A 21,373-nucleotide genomic window follows, 5' to 3' on the forward strand; every position below is an offset into this window, starting at 1 on the left:
TTTCTCGATGCTACTCCGAGTGGCGTCGATCCTCTCGCGACAACCGCCGGCGTAGCCTACCGTCGTCGTCGTCGTCGTCGTCGTCGTCGTCGTCGTCGTCGTCGTCGTCGTCGTCGTCGTCGTCGTCGTCGTCGTCGTCGTCGTCGTCGTCGTCGTCGTCGTCGTTGTCAGTGGCGGCGTCGCTCGACCGCCATCCCTTCCTACCTAGCTGACTCTCTCTGTCACAACCATCCTCGTCGTAGCTTTCCTGCCTCACCTCTGCTACCCCCCGCGTCGTCGGGGTGGCCACCCTCCGCCACCCCCTCCCTCCCCCTCCCCGACGTCCGCTTCTCGTGTCGCGAGCGAGAGCCATCCAATGGCAAATGCAAGTCTAGGAGAGGACAGAAACGGAGAGAGCGACCGTTACGTTCTTGTCGTACGTCTCTGTTCTCGCTTTTTTCTTCTATTTTCTCTCATCTCTTGCAAACCTCCTCCGCTTTACCCGTAGCCGCTTCGATCCTCGCCTCCTTCTTTTGTTCTCTCTCTCTCTTTCCATAGGTATCTCCTATACTGTGCGTCCTTCTCCTTTTTTCCGATATTTCGCTCGCGTATACGTGTTTCCTTCGATGTGTCGTGAACTTTGTGCTCCAGTTACCGGCGCGCCGGAATTTCGGCTCGATTCGCCGTCGCGCGCGCCTTTTCTTTCATCCGTCGTCATGGACCTGTCTAAGTACACGATGCGTCGTTTCGATATTCTGCGGATTATTTTCATTCTTCATTTCTATCATTCCTTCGTAATGATAGACGTAAACAACGATATTTCAAAGATTATTATAAATTCGAAACACATTCTTACTGAAGATCACTTAGCAGAAGGTTCAAAAGATTCGAAGCGCGGATCGTTGTTTGTCCGCAGATCAAAGGACTTACATGGCCCGTACCCCGTCGATTAAGCGCATATCTAATCCGGAAGAATTTGCTTAGATCGCCGGATAGGCGCTCGAGAGCGTGTCGCCCCCGTCGTAGCCACTCGACGAGGCCGAAAAGCGGCTGTTCGCGCGGGGACCTCTCGAGTTCGTTTTCTCGTTCGCGCGGGGGAAAGAGAGAGCCCGTTCCACCCTTCACCAATCGACTGCCTATTTACCCGCCAAACAACGGGCGCGCGGCGCAAACGATAGCCCTCTCCTCCTCCTCCTCCTCCTCCGTTTTCAGATTCACCCCTTTGAGCCCTCTCTCGTCCGGCGCCTCGCGCGCCTCAAATATTCCGCCGGAACAAAAACGGTCTCATTCCCATCTCAATCTATATTCGCACGTCCAACACACTCGAGATTATGAATGCGTGGGGTTAATGAAACCCGGGGAAGGCGTCTGCCTTTGCACCACCGAGCGGCAACCGTCGCCGCTGACGACCACCGCCACCCTCCTCCCCCTCCCGCGTCGCCCGTCTGTCCTCGCCATCTCCCCAGTCTTCGGATATGTATGTGAACCGGAGGGGAGGGGGAGGGACTCACGTTCTCCGCACCAACACTTTCTTTCTCCTCGACTTTTTCCGTGTCGCATTGCACGGTGTTTCGGGGTGTTCACTCCTGAGGCGCAAACACCGCAGCCGTGTTGCGTGCGTCTTTATTTTTTAAAGAGGCCACCCCGCGTGCCCGACGTGTCGTGCATTACTTCGGAGAGGCTACGCTTTCGCATGAGAAGGCGTCTCTTCGCTCCGGGCGAGACACGGACTCGCGACTCGTTCTTGGGGGGGAGTTCTTTGCAGGTTCTCTCAGAACGGATACAAATAATATTTGATATTATCCGTCTATTCTGAGAGAATCTGATAGCACGAAAGAGAGATGGTTTGGAAGAATCGAAGCTGATTTCTTCTCAACGAAAGTTTCGAGGTACCGATAATCTTTCGATAAATGGTTTAGAAATTAAGCGGGCAAAAGTAAAAAAAAAAAAAAAAACGCAAACGTATCGTTTTTTTCGTACTTTGTGTATTGAATCATTTTATTTTGTTTTTTTTCCTTTAATAATGTATAGATTCTTATAATTTATAAATTGAATAGAAAATTATCTCGTTTGTATAAAAAGTTATATATATATAGTTAATAAAAATATTACATGTAAATATTTTTTATTAACTATTATAATGTAAAATAATACCGCAGCGAAAGACCTTCACAATTATTTCATTTTGCGTATCGACCGAGTCTCATTTGGATGCTTTACGCCACTCCTCTCCAGATGCCTCCACGTACAAGATAGAAGATTTTCCTTTACACTTCGTAAATTTCTTTCGCTACTTTTCATCGAAATTTAAATTTCAGTCAGTTAACAATTAAGCAGCTATTTAACATTTTGATAATTTCGCCATTCGATCATTTATCTTTCCATAAAAATCCTAAAGAGAGAACGGCTCCTGACTCTTTTTACACATATTTTAAACTCTTTATAATTCGATGTGTTTTTGCTCAAGTGAATTCTGCATCGTTCAAATGTTCAAGGAATTTATTGCGAAGGTAATCGAGCAATCCGTCGCTGATCCAAAAAGGAATAATCCGTGGCGCCTCGCTACACTTATTACCGCGTATTCCTCGGGTAAATGGAAATCGAGCGGTGTGTGTGTGCGTGTGTGTGTGTGTGTGTGTGTGGACCGGGGAGAGTTGAAACGATCGTGTCCCATAATTCGCCTTTCCTGCCGTAAATTATTTTGCAAAAAGAGACGAGACGCGGGAGGTCGCAGGGGGCGAGGAGAGGTGAAGGGGAGGGATACTCGCGGTTGCGGTAACACCGTTATTATATACGTACGAAATGGACGCCGGGGCGCGCGGGGGGAATAAAATGGATGGAAAGTGAAGTAAGGTCATAAAGGTTTTTATTCCGGGGTGTTATCCTCGAAGTAATGCCCGCAGTAAACCACGGGAGCGCCCCGGGGATACCCTATCGATACCGGAGCGAGAACCTCCTTCCTCGTCGTGGCTCTCTGCGTGCACCTCTTATGGAGGTCCGCGAAACAGCGGCGGGGAGGAGGGGATAGACCTTGCATTACCGGACTTACACGCAGTTACGCCGTTCCTCTTCACGCCTCGTTTTAACGAGAGAATTATTTCTGTCGTCCGCCGCGACCGGCAAGCTGTTTATTTTGCAACGCGGGCCGCGATTGCCAAAAAAATGGAGGCCGCGCGAAATCGTACAGACGCGATTTATGGATCCGTCGCCGCGCATTAAATTAGACTTTATTTTATTTCATTTTCTCTCGGCGTAATTTTCTCTGGCAACGCATAATTTCTATTCTTCTCCGTTAGAGGTACGGAATTCAGTTTTCTCGAAAATTGATTAAGAAAAAGTGTCGAGGAAAAAGATATCGTTCTACATGTAACGTCTCTCTCTCTTCGTAAGAACGCCCACGTCGATGGCGAACGACACTTCTCAATAATACGCGTGAAATTTGCAAAATTCCCTCTCTTCTCAATTCGACGAGAGAGTAACAAGATTTACACCCTCTATTTACAATGCTCGCGATGACTCGGCCGGTGTGTTTCCTCGAGTGGGATCGATTCTTACGTCGAATTCGATACGCTCGAGCTCCCTCTCCCATAAGCGGCACGGAGCTTGTCCCGGAATATAAAAATAATGAGGGCCGAGTGTTTTGGTTCGATTAGACGACATCGATTTTTATCGCGGCCCCCGACGCCCTCGGCTTCTCCTACTTCTCGATGGGGGCTTCTCTCGCGGCTATGCAAATAACGACGGGGAAGGAGGGCGATGGAAAAAATTACGCCAAAGTGCTAAACGATCGGCGAGAAGGGCGAGCAACGTACGCGTGTCACGCGTAGACGTGGCGCTTGTGTGTGTACGTCTGTGTGCGGTGTGCGTGCGCGTGCGAACGGGGCCACCTTATGTCGAGTGGGTGACTTCGAATGGCAGAGGGTGCGGGATTTTCAGGTCGGTATGCAAATAAGCCACTCCCGGATGTCTCGGGGGTTCGATTCGGTTTAAAGTTATTGCCCGCGCGTCGGCCGGAATCATCGTCGTTGTGGCGAATCGTTGCCGCCGGCACGTCGGCGTCGCGCGACGAGAGAAGGCGATTTGGGATTATTGTTGACGGCGAGGGTTCGCCATCGTGGAAGTAACGAAGAGTACCGGGAATACCGGAAACGGCGTTTTTCGCGAGAGCGCGAGGCTAGGCTATCATATCCGCCCGCCCGTGCTCCGGTCGGGCGCGCGCGTGTGATATACGGGAGCAAGACGATCGGAACTAATTACAAGATAAATGGATGCCGTGTCGAGTCGAGAGTCTACGCGAGATAAGAGAGGACGAGGAAAAAGTAGAAAGAGCGAGACGGAAGGGAGGGAGGAGAGAGGGAGCGAGCAGCTCCTTGAATGGTGATCAATGGCCGGCCAGATGGAAAGGACGGTATCGTCGGTATAATGTCTGTAATCGTCGACGTTAGCCGCTTCATCAGTTCATTAAAATCGCTTTAGAAATTCAATTATACCAATTTAATTGTACGACATCCTTCGAAGAGCGCGCCGCAGGGTAATCGAAATGGCTTCGAATTGATTTGTACCCATGATCTATTCTAGTCAACTTTGCATTTATCTCGATTGCTTAAAAAAAAAACCACATGTTTTGTTCAAGCCCTCTCTCTTTCTCTCGCTCCCTCTTTTTCTTCGTCCGGCACACGTGGCATTTTCTTAATTTCTTACTCGGCGCGAGCGGAGGGGACAAATCTAAAAGAAAGGACACGCGATACCGCGCTGATTAGCGCGTCTCGTAGACAGCTAATCCCTTATAGCAGCACCCTCCGCGGGCCTGTAAATGAATATTGATCACCGCGGGCGACGATGGCCCGTCGCGTCGGAAAGAATCGTATCTCGAAACCGCAAGCGAGTGCCTCCAAATGGGAAATCAAACGGAGCGATCTCCGCAGGCGTTGACGTCACCGCTGCGCGCCGGTAATGAATAAAAATTATAATTACGTTTCTCATCGCCGTCGTCCGTCGTCGTCGCGGAGGAGAGGAAAGAAGGGGGGAAGGAAAAAAAAGGTAGTTAATCAATCACGAGTGAGTGAGGGACTCGGAGACGGGGTTTCGTCTTTCCCATCGCCGTCGGTCGCCCCTTTCCGATGCCAGCCCTTCTTACGGGTTTGCTCGACGAATGCCATTCGCAGACCGCGGAGATTCCCAAAGCCCCGCGGATCATTATGAATTCTCACTCGTGCGATTTAATCCGCTTGACGGATTCGCAAGTTTTCCGCGTGTAAGGATTTTTGGCAATGATTCATTCAGAGCGTATTATTAAAATTCTGTTTATTCCAATAAGAGATAAGAATAAAATAATCAGGCTGAGAGAAAAGTACAATATTTGTGATTATAATTAAATGTTGATATAATTATAATTAGAAGCTCCATTTTTAGAATTATTGCTGTTATAATATTAATAATAGTAATATTCAATATGTTATATTAATAAAAAAAATGGTTGCAATTTCCAGAATTTAAATACAGTTGGCATAAAAAATAATTATAAATTATAGTCATTTTCTCTCAGTGCTCGTACGCGAGGAAAGTTAATAAGAGTAAAGATATCTAAATAACAGTGTGTGGTTGTCTGTTATTTTAAGAAAATTAAAATAAACCTATGAATATGCGTGGGAGTTAAGAAAGTTGATTATACTCGCAGCGTCGTCTTTTCTCAGTCCCAAATTCCATCTGTTTCTTAATACTTTTTTTAACTGTTAAAAATCTACGATAAGCAACATTTCGGCGGGCCTCTGTCTCGTCGTATCACATAGAGCTCGGAAGAATTGAGGAATTTTAAATTGCGCTCGACAAGCGTGAGAATGAAGCCGATTTTCCACTCGTCGGGGACGTCGAATTTACATACTCCTATCAATAAGACGGTTGAGGCTGTGCGAGAATAAGGAGGTGGAGAGAGGAAGAGAGGGAGGGAGAGGGTAGTTGATGCAGCAGCAGCCAGCACGAGAGGTGTTCTCTGCGCGCAGGGATAAGGAGGAGAGCGAAACGAAGAATATGCAAACAACCGCGTTACACGCATCGCTCACCGCGCATCAAACGTTTATCGCGTGAAGCCATAAGAGAGCAGTTGGCACGGATGATTCATGATGGCTGAAGAGTGGCGGCGGCGGTGGCGGAGAGAAAGGAGAGGAAGGGACAGAACGCGCGACAGGACGGGGCGAGGGTGAAGGGGGAAGAGGCTGCGCTGGAGAAGCTACCGACTGTATATACCTACATCATGCAAATGGTTCCAATCATAAGCGAAGTCTATAATCGATCTATAAATCTGCTTACCGGGAGGAAAGGATCCGGAGGGGGTTGCGCGTCACGACTCGCGGGGGTCTCACCGCCTCCACCAACACCATCGCGTGCTCTCTCTCTTTCTCTCTCTCTCTCTCTATCGTGCTTACGCACTTGCTAACGGCGGGGTATACACACCACCGTAGACAAATGTATCTTGTTAGCATACCATTTGTATGCATGGAGTTTTGTACTTTCTCTCGCTCTCGATCTCCCCACCCTCTCGCTCTCTTTCGTCGGAACTCACTTAGACGCCTCGCGTACGAGCGTTTAACGATTGACTCGGGGAAAATCGAATGGCACCCGTTTGGTCGACGACACCTCTCGCGGCCGTTAACTGTTCGGCAATCGTCTACCATCGTAAATTGACGTTTAAAAGAGAAAAAACGATTACATTTTACAACTTTAGTGCTTATACAAAAAAAATTTTATTTTTTTAGAACCGATTAAAAATCTTTGGAGTGTTGAGATTTATCGTCGAGATGTATTGTTAATGCTAAATGTACGCGCTCGTCCGCGCTACTCCGTAGAATAATTATTTGGACTTGTCGAGATGAAATGGGAAAAATGAATGTCGTTTACCGGGCGGCGTCGAGAAGGAAAAAGACACCTTAAAGAGAAACGCTCCCGATAATTATAGAAACTTGCCGGGCTCCTGGTTTCTTGAATATCAAAGCACTCGACGAAATAATCAGCGAACCAGAGCCGAGGCAAACGGCCGAAGGGTTTGTCGGCCCGCCAACAGAAGGGAGGCGAGTCCTATAGCCCGATATTCTTTGCGTCATTATCGCGATTTAATTATGTCAAGTTCCTTTGAGTCTCTTAATTTGGTTGGCTTTGCCTTCTCCATCTCGCTCGCTCCTCCTTCCGATTGCGGGCGTAAATATTTTCGAGGTGAGTTCCCTTGCTAATCAAGGATTTCTTTTAATCAGTCATCTCAGATGACGTGCAATCTATTTATTATCGTGCCGTGCGCGCAGCGTATCGTACCACGGAAGAATCGCGAGAGATAATGCGCTTCTGATAGTGAAATTACATTTTCGCGAGAAATTTCTTGGATTTATTTTATCATACACCGACGCTCTTATCAGACAGCCGGTTTTCGTAACATCACGAAAGGGAGGAAATCGCATGAGTAGGAGGAAAGGCTGGCAAACGCGAAACCTCCTTTCTTACCGCAATCAGAAAAGAGAGAAAGAGAGAAAGAGAGAAAGAGAGAGAGAGAGAAAGAGAGAGAATTCGGGAGAGAGAAATTAATTTTAACTTTAAATTAAGACTCGTCCGATACCTGGCTGCCTCTTTGTTGCCGCGACCGACCGACCGACCGACGCGGAGACTGAATCATCCGCGCGAGGAGGCGGGCAGGGGAGGCAGAAGCCGGGAGCATATCGAAGAGAAGACGAAGGGACGCGGCCGAAGTTTTCCCGCGCTTTTGTCTAGCGTTTGCGAGAACGTTAATAATAAAATAACGATCCCGGCGCGCGGTAACGAGTTGTCGCGCGCCTCCGCGCGATACTCATCATCGATTTCTTCGTGCGGAATTGCGACGACTCGTCGTCTCCTCGTTCGGGTCCTCTTCTGCCTCGCACTTCGCTTGGACCGAATCGATATCTCGACGAAGTATAAGCTTGCCGAAACTTTGTACACGCGTACATATTAATCCATTAGATTCTATTACGTCACCTGGACGACGGTTTAATTTTTAGTAGATAGAAACGCGATATCCTCCTTCCCCTCTTTCTCTTTCTCTCTCTCTCTCTCACTCTCATAACCATTATCGGAAACGTCGCGGGAAAATAGACGAAAAACACTTGATAGATGATATAAGAAAAATAGAGCAGAAGAAGGAGGGCACGGCCTGGGGATGATGGGAAGCAGGGGGGTGGAACCGATGCCGAGGGTGGGACGAGGAGGAGGCCATCGGTCAATTAATCAAGATAATGAGTGCCACCGAGTCAAGCCGTGAAGCACTAGTACGTAAGGAACGGAGGCGGCCGACAAGTGGGTGGCTGAAATAGAGGAGGATAGACGGCAGGAACGAAGGGGGATCGGAGGAACGAGGACGAAGAAGAAGGAAGAAGAAGCGGCGGCGGCAGCAGCAGTAGCAGCAGCAGCAGCAGCAGCACCGCTTGGACGAGACATTCGACACCTCCAAACTGCTGCCGACAATACCGAAGATACGCAACTTGGCGGTAAACTTGGCCTGGCGAGGCCTTCGGATAAGCTGCCCAAGGGTTGTGAGGGGGCGCATGATTAATTAATTAGCCCGGGCCAGTTAGGACGGCGACGAGTAGCTCCACGCATAGCTTTACGGTGTACGCGTGCATACGTATTTGCTTTGCTTACCACGTTATTGAAACGCGGCCAGATCGATGATCGCATCTTCCTTCCTTCCTTCTTTTCCATTGACGACAATGATGTGCCCAGCGATTCAAAAATCGCTAAAGTCAAGACTAAGGGCTGTACGCGCTAATTGACACGCTCGACGCCATTCTAAAGGTCAGAAAGGGCCGGTGTAAATCGGCAGCGAATCTTCTTTATCATCTCTTCGTGACGATTTTATTGAGAAACCTGAAAAATAAAAATTAATTAGGAAGAAAAAACAGTAGCAATTTTCGCAAAGTGTTATCGTTCTGTATTCGTTGCTAGAAAACAAAATAAAATAAACAAAATTGTGTATAATAACTTTTACAAGAGTACATCTGCGTTAAATAGCGGTAGCTTTAATCGACTGAAACGTTATTGCCGTGTACGCGTCCTTTGCGCCGTATCGCATTATTTTGTTGGTGAATCGCGAGGCCCAGGTCACCAAGTAGCCGCATGAAATATAGACCGGACAAACATGGCGACACAGAGTGGCGGCCGGCCGTTATCGCCGGTATACAAGTGCGCAGGACGAGATGGCCAGGCGCACAATCCTATCTCGGCGATCCTATCGTTCGGCAAATATAACCCTGAATGACCAACCCTTTGGATATTAACTTTCCCAATGTCGGGCCTGAACGCGTATCTGCCGTGCGGCCGCCGCTCGATCCCGCAAGATCCCGGACGTTTACTCTAGATACCGGCGAGAGTACTCTTGTCGAGTATTCGCGGAGCGTACTTCGTTTCTCTTGTCACAAAAAAAATCAAGACGGAGAGTCAATTCGCCAGATAAACTCTCGCAATAGTTGTTAGTCTTAAAACTGATAAAATCTTTATTATTCCTTAACAATTTCTACGATATGAGATGCATGCACTGTGCGTTAAATCGCGATTCATGTAAAAGTTTTCATTTTGTTAGTTTTAACCGACGGACGTAGCAAAAGAGACAGAACAAGTGCACGCAAGCTTGCGAAATTTCTGTCAGGTCTGAGCGATTGTTCCTACAGGAAACACCCTCACTTACGCGTCGAGATGTTTCGGATCGAGGATCTACGAACTTGTATCCGGTAATCCAAGCTTTCCCCTTACATTCGTAGCTCTCCGTAACCACTGGTGCTCGCGATGAGGGGAGAGGGATGGAGAGGGTTGCTGCCGCTGGATGGCTGCCTGGATGTTGCTTAGAACTTGCGATAGTCCAAACATAAGGCACAAACACCGTTGGAGTAGTTCGAGGGATCGAGGATGCGGAGGGAGGGGGGAAGCAGGTCGGACCGGAAGTTCTTACCCGGGAGAGAGCGGTCGGATAACGTTAGGTTGAGGGGGGGTGGGAAGAGGGGGCGGGGGACACCTCCGGGTAGAGCCGCCCCACGCGTCACGCATTAACATAATGCTAATTATCTTGCCAGCTCATTAGCGCCGGCAAACTGTCCGAGGAAACTCGGCTCCCCCCGAGATAAGAAGGGGGCGGCCGTGGTAGACGGGGGAGGGGGAAGGATGGTGGATTGTCGTGCCAGGGGCTAGTGTCGGCTCCTTGCACGTGCACCCATCCGCCCCGGCGGTGTGTACGCGTTTCCTTGTCTAAGGCTACTAAGATTAAGGTCTCTCCCCGTCTCCTCCTTGGATGTCTTGACGTGGGTCCGCGCCGAGTTCGCGCAACTTCTCGGGAAGTGTTTGGGGCGCGTCCTGGCAACTTGCTCCCGTGCCGCCCTGGGAGTAACTGCATTCGCGACGATCGCATTTATCAATCGTCCTTTTATTTTGTCGGTCGCGCCCCAGCTGTTTAAGGAGTATAGTTGAAGCTCGTCGCTTCTACGTCCTAGCAAGTTACTCCGATGCGTATCAATTAATCAGCCGCATTATCTCACTTTTTATCGATCTCCGTCCAAATGTCGAGATTCCTTTTGCTCTTCTACGAGGAAATCCTGAATAAATCTCTCCTCAGATGTAAGTACCGTCGCGTGCGATTACGCGTTTGGACGCGCGTCGTTTCGCACAAGACGACGGGGGTGCTGCTGCTGCTCCTCGTCAGCGATACGATTAGATTCCCGAGGCGAGTCGAAGAATGGCGGCTTTCGAAGAGAGAGAGAAAGAGAGCTTTAGCCCTCCGGTGTAATAACCGTAAAGTAGTAACGCGCCCGCCAACCTTCCCCCGCGCCGCCGCGCGCCGCCGCTCTCGCTCGCATCTCTCTTCTTGCCTCTCTCTCGCGCGCATATGCGCGCTCGGGGGAGAGGGCGACCCCCGTGGAAAAATCATGGCTTTACGCGTCAAATCGCGTATGCATATAAAGCGGTATTATTTCGCGCGTTGACGCACCGCCGAGTGTATACCTATACCGATATATACCCCTATACGCCCTCGGTGTATATTATGCGGCTATATTTATTCGCAGCCAACCAGACTGCCGTGGAAAACAAACCTCCTCGCGGATTCACCACCGAAGACGGGGCAAATATCGTCCGTTCGCAGCGACGCCGCGGTTTTTCGGTTATACGCGCGGGGGAAGGAGGAGTTTCGCACGTCGCGGTCTAAGTTCGCCCTGTCCGCTTCATTATTTCTCCTCCGTAAATAGCGCGTAACGCCGTTTCCCGTGACGGTATCAGCGAGCGAACGTCGAGAGAGAGAACCGCGCTATTCGCCGGTTCCCCGCTGTCGTTGTTATCGACGTCATTCGTTCCACTTTCCTTCCCGTCCCCGTTTCCTTTTCCACAACCACGCCTTTTTCTCTCGCGCGTATAGCGCAGATGCATCGCGAAAAGAGCTTCTGTCTCAAAGCCCGACGTCGGCCATCTTGCCTGCACTTGAATTGTTTCGGCCTTAATAGGAGTTGCGAGCGTCCGTCGTCCTCCTTGCCCTCCCTCCTTTCTTCCTTTCTCCCCTCGTCCTCCCTCCCGCCCCCGTTTGTTCGCGACTTCGCGCGTAAAGCGACGAGGAGGAAGGGCGGGGGGGGAGGGAGGATGAAACACCGCCGGATATCTCTTTTATCGCGCACTGTAATCTTTACGTCATCCCTCGCAGTCGGAAAAATGTATTGGGCGTTTAGTTTTCGCGTATACTTAACCTACCGAAATTCACGTAAAGTACATTGGCAGCGGTTGGATCGTCAGTTTTTCATGCAGATTTGCTTAATTAATTGGCCCTCGTCGTCACGCGTCGTTTCGCGAAATCCCGTTCGGCGATTCTTCAAATACGATGAAATGCAATTGCGCGGCGAGACCGATTAAAAACAAAAGCCGATAGTTAAGCTGTCATCGTGTCGTCCGGCCGGACGACGCGAGGCCGCGTGAATGTAACGAAAGCGAACTCGTGGCGGGTTGATTTATTCGTAGTTCGGAGTAACTCGTTACGAGTTCACTTTCCCCGGTCCTGGTAGTAATACCGCCGAACGACCAGGCAACGACCAAGGACTCTCTCTCTCCTACTCGCCGCTCGTAGGCGAGTGGTGCAGTCAGCCAAGCGACATCAAAGAGGGCGCGGAGCTTCCGTATAATTAGTGTCAGTCATATTTGCATATTGATTGAAGCGAACGTGTCGCTACGGCACTCTCGACTCACTGGCCTCTTTTCCCATGACGCCTGCGCTCGTTGCGCACCCTTGGCTTCGTCTTTTCTTATCCAACCCCGCCGAGAGGCACATCTCACCTTCGTACTCGATCCAATTCTCAATCTCTATCTGTACATTAAGAGATATCGTTATTCTTCAAATTAAATTAAATTCAGAAGCGTTACGCCTATTTGAGGATTTAAATTTCGGGATCGTAGGAACCAGTCGCGATCTGACTCAATAGCACTCTCGCGGTTACGTAAGTGCATCATTATCCTTGGCCGCGCCGGTTAGACAGCCGAGACTATCATCGACCATTCGCAACTTAGTGACTATCGATTACGTCACCGTCGTCGCTTTATTGTTCCCTATTCGCTTTGCGACGCAATGCAAGACGCCGCGAGCGGGTGCACCGCAAAATGCAACAAGCAACGTCGCAGCGACGGTACGTAACGCAATCTTGTTGTCACGGCTACGTGATTTATGGAAATGGAGGGAAACTCAATGGAATTTCTACGACTTACGAGTCTAGCCGGCAGCTATCGTCTGTTGCGCGTTCTTCCTTTTTTTTTTCGCGAGCGAGCGCGGTAAATCACGATTTGTTGCAATCGTCCGCCGGTCTCGTTCTTACGTGGCATCGCAACCGCTTTCTTTCTCGGTTCGTTGTCTGTCGCTCGTTACGCTCGTTACGGTGCAATTTGCATCATTTGACGTTTCGAAGCAGTAATCAATATACGTATATTTCACTCTTATACTAGAACACTCTAGTTACACGTTCTGAATATAAACGTAAAAATTCTTCGTCAATGAATTCTGTTCGACAAGTGAAAGGGAAAGGGAAAATTTATTGTAGAATTTATTATCAAAATTTAATTTTAAAAAATCTAAAATAATCTAAATGATTTGAATTTAATATGTACACAATGTTGCTAAAAAATTAATCAAATTAAGTTGTAGAGATTGATGAGTTATTCGTGAAGTTAGCGTCAACCGAAAAATCTGCATCAAGTGCAAGTCACATTCTTACAGTCCCGTTATTATTCGATTTCTTCGGCCGTACGTTTCCTCGTCGCACGCATGTTGAAGGATGACAGGAGCATCTTGCCGCGAGAAGTGGGTCGGAAAAAGCGTTCCACGGCGCGGCTCGCGCGCTCCTGCGCCGGACGGCTCTCGTTGCCGGGGTTGAGAAAGGGCGCGCACCCTTCCATCGCCGCGTGCCGGCGGCTAACATATGAAGCCTTGGTGACTCCACGGTTTTGCGCCGTCGATTCAAATTCAACCCGGCACGGACGAAATCGGCGCGGATTTAAAAAAAAAAGAGAGAGAGAGAGAGAAAGGAAGGAGAGCGGGGGTGGACGCGCAAGAGAGGGTGAGAGAGGGACAGAGGGCGGCAGAGAATGGCAGAGCAGAGCGGGAAAACGGGGATATAACAATAGGTTGCAAGTCACTGGATAAACGACCGGGAATCGTTAAAACGCGAAGCTCTATTTTGATTTTATACGTCGCGTCGCAAGGACGGGCGGAGTGATAAAGGACAAAAGTCGACGAGGGTCGCAGTTTTTAATTCGTGCGATGACTGTCGACATTTGTCTGCGCACAGCGTGGCTCTTTTTATGTATCACCGAAATGCTCCAGAAGTCCATCTCTCTCTCCTCCGCTCGCAGACTTTATGGAAATTTCGCAAAGAGAAAAAATCGCAAAGTCATCAGCCTTAAACGGCTCCAAAGAAGTCTCTTGTATAGGAATGAAAGATTCACGATAGACGATCGAATTAAAGAGAATTTATGAAAATTATAGAATATTGAAATCATTTAACGACTTTGGTATCTTCCGTGTGACTTGATCACACGTCGTAATTCCGAGTTTACGTAAAACTTATACACATCATTATTTTCTTATCTGCGCGTACATATAGCCTCACGGAGCTCGTTGACCGGTGAGTATTTCGACTTGGCGGGCTCGATATACGAGAACACCCCGAGTCTTGACTAAGAGATCCCGCGGGATGCGCGCGAGTTCGATGCCCGTGAAGGATAGCCGTGGGTCAGGGGCTATCGCCGAGTTCCTCATCCTCTCTCTCGCCCTGGTTTTCTCGTCCCTCAAGGATAGATCGAGCCCTCGAGACCCCCTCGTCAGTCACGGCGAAGAGCCCCCGGGCGCATCTCTCCACGGGGGCAGGACAAGTCTATATTTTTATTGATTTCGATTACGGGCCAATTCCTCGCGAGGCTCGCTCGCAAATCCGAGGGACGATTCGTTTTTCTCGGGGATGATCAATCGACCGACGAGGGAGGCGAGAGTCTCCGGCAGACGGATTCGACGTGGTCACGCATCTCACCGTTCACCGTTCGCTTCGCGCGGGATCTAAATATGCCGTGCACGCGCGTAGCATTCGATTCCGGACTCGGAGTTTCGTTTCTCTATGTCGCAAATCACCTTGTTCCGTTCGAATTCACCCTTCGTCCGCGTGCGGTGCAATTTGGCGGCAGAGATTGGTCTCCGCTATCGTTATCGCAATTTTTCGATCCCGCGTTTCCGCGTATGCATATACATATAAATATATTTTTCGCGCACAGTGTGCACACGCGGCACAGTATGCGGTATTTACAGGACGGTGGGCGCACCATCGGCCCGATTCAAAATAAGCAATTGACCCACGATATTCTCTCTCTCTCTCTCTCTCTCTTTCCCTCTCGTCCTCCCTGCCTCCCTCCGGCTGGACCGGCGCTTCCACACCCCTCAGGTTCCACACCCTCTCTCGCCTCCTACGTCTCTCACTCTCGTGGTAACAAAACCCGTTCGTTCGGTGCGCCAATATGCGGCTAATTTGCACAACAAATAAAGCTTATTCTCCGGATTTGCATGTGTTTGAACTGCAGTGTAATTGGGTGGTACGCTCGGCTCGGCGTTGTCCACTCTCTCCCCCTCTCTGTCTTTCGCTCTGTCCCTCTTTGCTCTTCCTCTCTCTCGCTCTCTTTCTCATTCTATCCCTCGTCATTCCTCACCCCCGTGGCACCTCCCCCTTCCCCCCCGGCGCCGTGTACAACCAGCGACGCGCCGATCGACGGATTTCGCAATATCGGCACCGAACTCGCGTTAAGTCGTTACTCGTGCCGTTGCGGAAAGTCTCTGATACTCGCTGATCGCCGCGAGATCGAATTTCTAGTAAAATCTTGTCGCACGCAGTCTTTCTATTAACTAATTAACCGCGAATCTCGACGGGATCAGCTTGCGTTTTTTTTTTTTCGAGATACGTGAATATATATAAAATATAAAACTTGCAATATATATTATGATGTATTGTTATGTACTCTTTAAATAACAATCAGTGTATTATCAACAGTTTGCAGTAATATTCTTACAACTATTAATTAGTGAGAATTCTGTTTTTTAGTGATTTCAACTTTATAGTGCGTTATCGTTCAAAGATCAGTATTCATCTCATTGTTTGATAAGTTATATGTTTATACCACTGGAAATTTTTGTGTTTTCACTGATCTCACTGATTGTACTTTAAAGAGTACAATTACCTGTACGTACAATTACAGAGACTTTCTACGTAAAGTAATTACAATTTATTATTTCTGTTAAATGCTTCACCTAACGCCGACACCCGAGGTAACGGACGATCACAATTGTTTTAATGATTGCTCGATAACGGGTCTTTCTTCCCAACATTTGCAACGTTATCGATAGCTCTTATCTCGAGCTCGGCCGACGAATTCGTAGTAGGTGGTGCGCGGCTGGAAAGTGCGGCCGCTCGGAAGTAGTTCTCGCGTTACAGGGGGCGATTATTTCTGGACGGGCCGGTGAGGTAGGTGCGTGCCGATCGTCGACGTCGCCGCGGGTATTCGTGACCGAGACCGATATTCGTGCGTAAAGAGAGAAAATGGCGACGGGGAACGAAACTCCCTCTCGCGCCCCCTCGCCCCCTTCCCCGTTCAAAATGGCGAGTCCAGCACGCGCCGAGATCGATTGTCGGATATGAGAGTTTCGTGGCAGCTGCGGCGCACCACGACAGACTTCCGACAGAACGAACGAACGAACGAACGAACGATCGACGACCTCGCTTTCAAAATGGCGTGAATTCGGCTAGGCGGGCTGTCGCGTTGCCGCCGCCGCCGCCTTGCCCGAGGTGCGCGACGCTTCATCCTCCGTTCCAATTTCACGTTTGCCTTTCGACATAATTAAAAAAGCGTGATAATTACAGAACGATACAACGATTGAATCATGACAAGGAAACCTTGGGTCGAAGGCAGGACTTCTTACAAGTCTGATACTTTTATTACACCGTAACTTTATCCAGTACATCTCTTTCTTTTTTTACCCTATCGGAGTTGATAATCTTAAAGAGTTACATCAAGCTGTATCGTGTGATCAGCACACATAACCGTCCATTCGTTTTCTTAATCGTTGAAGCTGACGTGCAATTCTGTCGCGTCTCCGCCGCATCCAATTGAAAATCCCGATTTTTCATACGATACCCGATCTTATCGACTCTTGCGGACACAACGAGGGGGAGGGGGGGGGATGGTAAGCGAACAAGGCAGAGCGATGGGTATAGTCAGCTCTAGACAGGAGCATCGTGCCAGCGCGCGGGGTGTCGCGGGGCGTCGCCGGGCGGCCGGCCGGGCCGGTGTGTCGGTATAAAGTGATAGTGTGCAATGAACTTGTAAACCAGTGACTGAGCATACAATGGCCGACGACGAACAGGGCTTTCGGCCGGTTGGTGACGTCATCACTTTGTGTCCCATGTCCGAATTGCATCGCATCGGTAGGACCCTTACCCAACCCACCCCCCGCCGTTTGTTTGCCCTCTCTTTGATGTGCCAGCCTAGACCCGGCAGACTTCACAGAGAGAGAGTACGACGTACCCCGTAAGCTCGACCCGAGAGAGAGTCGGGGGCTGGCCACGGACGATATGCCGAAAACACGAGTTTTTGGGAATATCGTGCACCGGACGGAATTACTTTCGAGCCGATGGCACACCCTCCCCGGCGCCCCGATACCTCTTCGCGACCCGCGATCGACTGCCTTCCTTCCCCTCCCCGTCCCAGCTACCCTTTGCGAATTTACGCCGCCGCGGTTGACGAGTTAATCGCGTTCTCCCGCGATCACGCGTGTGCTAATCGACGACGGAAATATTCGGCAGTCGACAATGCGATCGATCATTTCGTCGTTGTCACGCCGCCGCGGCGACACGAGAGATTATTAATCGATGGCGAATGAGAGCTGAAAGCGGATAAAATTTCGCGCCGCGAAATGTAAAACGTACGTGCGTTTTCGAGGGACAGATTGTAATTCCGTTACGATGCCCGCTCGACGACTTACAGAGACTTTCCCCCGATTGTTTTCATCTCTTGGCTTCGACTGGCGATCTTATGTAGTCACCAACTGGAAGGAGCGGTAGATGCGCGGTTGAATTATCGGATGCGAAAACAAAGAGGTACGCGTGGGCGACGCGAGACCGAGAAGGGAGGAAACGGCCCTGTAACCCTATCCTAACATTCGAGACTCCGTACGGAACAATTACATTTTAATTAATATTTCCTAAAGAGGCCGAAGAGCTTCCCCGTCGAATTTATGATCGTTTTATCCATTATTAGGGACGGAGGCGGGAGAATCTTGCGAAAAGCCATAACTTCGTCTTTACGGCTCTTTCTCCCCCGGCCCTTTCTCTATCGTTTCTCCTTTTCACCATCGCTCTCTTCCCCCTCTCGGACGAGTTACGTACCGCGGAAACTCTCCCAGTTTTCATTCTGCCATGTCTATCGCTCGAGTTTCCTCGAATTTCGCTTTTGACTACTTAATGCCGCGATGGTGACGTCATTTCACCAAGGTAAACGCCTCGGTATAACCAGTTACGAGTTAAATTTTTATAGAGTTTACGATATAAAATAATTTAATTAATTGTGTAATTAACTAAAGTATAAAATATAAAATGTAACATATATGTTATTAATAATACATAAAGATATGTGTGAAAAATTCTTTAATTATTCTGAAAATTATATATAAATCTTTATTAAAGCATTTGCATAAATTACTATGAGCAATTTAAAATGTTTGCCTCTAATATCCTAAATGTTTATTTTTGTATTATTTATAAGATAAACACAAAAATATTATCTTAACGAAGACATTACGTTTTTAAAAAAATTTCAAGTACATTATGCAAATATCAGTTCTAAGTCAACTCTGTAAAAAATTTATTTTTTCGTTAATTTTTACAATATTAAAAATAATCTACTTTAGAAATATCTTTAAACATTTAATTAAGGACGATTAAATTTTAATGTTGCAAAAAACATATTTGAGACTAATAATATACAATAATAAATTTCTTTACAAGCGTCCGAATATTGAAGACATTTATGCTTTATGCTTATCGCGCAGAAAAAGAAAATATTTTTAAAGTTTTTACCGACTCAAGGACAGAAGACGTGTTTCGTTCGCTCGTGCCTCGTTATCTCTCAATACCTGAAAGGTATCCGGTTGGCCGAGCGCGTACTAATATCGCGTCCATAATTACGCTTAAAAGTCGATCGGCAAATGTACAAAAGCGGATATCGCATCCGTGCGGCCAAGAGAGAAAGAGAGAGAGAGAGGGAGAGAGAGAGAGAGAGAGACGCCTCTCGCGTTCGTTATCCGCTCAGCGAGCGCGGCCTCCGTAAATAGGGTTCAGTAGTGGGAAACATGCATCGTTTAATGCACAGCAGCCTTACATACGCACGTAACGTATAGGCAGCCAGCAGCGGGTCGCTGCTGGGTGCAGCGACGGCACGGACCGAGGCTCTCGGAGAGTTACTCCGAGCTCCGCTAAATGTTTCGAGTTGCGGCGATGAGCGGCAGTATTATATTTCGATACGCCGTAAATGCGTTATACGATCGATAAACGCGCGCGGTGGACGACGAGCGGCGGCGGCGGCGGCGTCATGGACGGCAGCCAGCGGTGGCTCGGCTCGGCGGCAAGTCTGGCACAAACTTATTACTATTACCGCCAAAGCGTATCAGATACGATGTACCCACCGCGCGGGACGCTTTAAATTCATAATTATGCACATGCATAATTATGCAAATCAATTATTACGCGCGCGCTGAAAGTTCCACGCTCGCGTCTCGCGCTTTCGGCCGGTCCGGCGCGAGCGATATGTTCCGCTGCTTCTTTTTTTTTCCGATCCATTAGGCCGCTAATAAAATATTTTCCTCGTGGCGTGGATGCGGCCGCGGGGCATACTCCCGAATCTGCGGCGACGGCGGCGGCGGCGGCGACGGGGGCAATCCCGACGAAAGTCCCGGCAATGCGGGGGATGTTTAAGGCGAGCGGGCGCTCGCCCCCGGGATATCGTGCGGTCAGAGATTCCGCCGCCGTCATCGAGGATGGTTGAAACTTCGCGGTCCCCAAGACGAGAATGTCTTTGAGTTCCGGAAGGCATCCCCGTAGTCCTTTCGTAGTGGTCCGACCCGCATCTGCGGCGTCGTCGTCGTCTCCCGCGCGCGCGTCCGTCGACCCTATATACGTCGAGGTCAAGTGCCACGGGGTTAGGGGCGCGAAAAATGCGTCTCGGATGAACTATGCCGTGGTACCTGACGGTTTACACACAGGTATGCGTCTTCTCGCTTGCCCGGGGCGTCGCGATGCCCCAACTTCCGCCGCGTCTTCTCCGAGACGCTTCACGGAGGCGGAACTTCGATCTTGGGGCAGGACGATCTTATCTCAATTAGTATGTGAAGAATTCGATCAATTAATGCAACATCGAGAGAGAGAGAGAGAGAGCGCACTAGACTAGGAAAGCTATGTTAAGTCTGTCATGTGTACTATGCTATAAGTATATCGTTTATGATCAGGCTATATAATTTCCTGTTTGTTATAAAACACGTTTTTCGCGTTTCCTACTCTCGTTAAAGCCTTCTTATCATTTACCTTTCGAATCTCCGTGCAAAAACATTTCTTTGTAACGTATCGCGGTAGCGCACGATCATCGATCTCGTCCGGTTAGGTCTCTCCGCTTTCACCGCCTGTTCGCTGACGAAGCTTTTGACACTTTGCAAGCAAACTCGCGCGAATGCGTCTCTCTCTCTCTCTCTCTTTCGTCAGAGCCAGCCTCCCTTGTCCTCTTTGTTTCTCGAGTTCTTGCCTCCTCGACAAGAAGAGAGAGTTTTCGGAATACGATCTGCTACCTTCGTGAGAAACACCCTGCGGAGACTGCTACCCGGCAGGGCGCTCCGTCGCCGAGGCTTTAAGGGTCGATTGGGGGTAGAATAAGGATGGGTCGGGCGCAGCAGATTGACTAAGTTTCCGCGGCGGAGTTTCGACAGGTTGATATCTGCCAACCGATATCGAGAGGCGTGCCTCTTTCTTATACCATAATAGGTCTTAAGCTATTTGTCCACGAGAGATCGTCGGGGGTCGTGCCGCTATGAAAATGCGGCGAACTTTCCGCGATCTCTTACTCGTGGCCACGGCAGTCTTGACTTTCGCATTATGAAATAATGCAATGTTTTTTTTATACATTTTGTATAGTCACATATTTCAGAGTAAATATTTTATCCTGTTACACATACACGTATTACGCGAAATAAGAATCGCTGTGTCGTTTTTTACCCTGTCGTTTTTTTTTTCCGTTGATTCCTATCTGAACGGGAGCCGGAGAGAGTGAAGAAACCAAAAAGGGTCCGCTGGTCTCGTTCCGTTGCGAAATCGGTGCGGCCGCTTCCTCTTGTCGTCGTGCGGAAAGGGGCGATATTGTTGACAGGCGTCTCACGAAGTCATCCGAGTTTGGGTACGGGCGATGACGCGCACTTTTTCCCCGCCGGTGATAAATGGCACACGCACCTCTATCCTCCGGACTGTGTATCCCAGTCGAGGCAGGAGGGAGAGGAGAGAATCGGTTGACAAGGAGCGTGAGAGTCCTAGCGGCGAGCGCGGGAGCATTCGGGGGCTGTTTTCGCGTATACATGGGGGTTGGAGGGTTGCGTGGGCAAGACACCGCTCTGATTGATACGCATTCGTCCTCCTCGTCGCACTCGGCCGCGCGCCTTGCTCCGTCCTGCCCTCTCCGTTCGCCTCTCCGTGCTCCGATGCCTCTCCTCTCCCGCTCTCCTTCTCACTCTGGAAATCTCGAATGCAATTAACAGCGAGCAATTATAAACCGAGAATTAATGTATCGCATCATC

At 49.1% G+C, this 21,373-nt stretch overlaps 1 protein-coding gene and 1 long non-coding RNA gene across 5 annotated transcripts in view; one reads left to right on the forward strand and one right to left on the reverse strand.

Annotated features, from left to right (window-relative positions):
* The window catches only part of LOC105828179 (juvenile hormone acid O-methyltransferase), a 72,438-nt gene that overhangs the window by 20,080 nt on the left and 30,985 nt on the right, over window positions 1-21,373 (reverse strand). The window contains exon 2 of one of the 2 annotated variants that reach the window (XM_036287766.1): window positions 8,638-8,862. In XM_036287766.1, the coding sequence (XP_036143659.1) occupies window positions 8,638-8,697 (60 nt within the window). In that variant the 5' untranslated portion in view covers window positions 8,698-8,862. Of the gene's footprint in view, window positions 1-8,637; window positions 8,865-21,373 lie in introns of those variants that run through there. The other variant, XM_028192546.2, reaches the window with a different exon arrangement.
* Window positions 1-21,373, forward strand: part of LOC114254980 — a 65,203-nt gene that overhangs the window by 2,233 nt on the left and 41,597 nt on the right. The window lies entirely within an intron of this gene.

Source organism: Monomorium pharaonis, chromosome 5, assembly GCF_013373865.1.
Source record: "Monomorium pharaonis isolate MP-MQ-018 chromosome 5, ASM1337386v2, whole genome shotgun sequence".
NCBI lineage: Eukaryota > Metazoa > Arthropoda > Insecta > Hymenoptera > Formicidae > Monomorium > Monomorium pharaonis.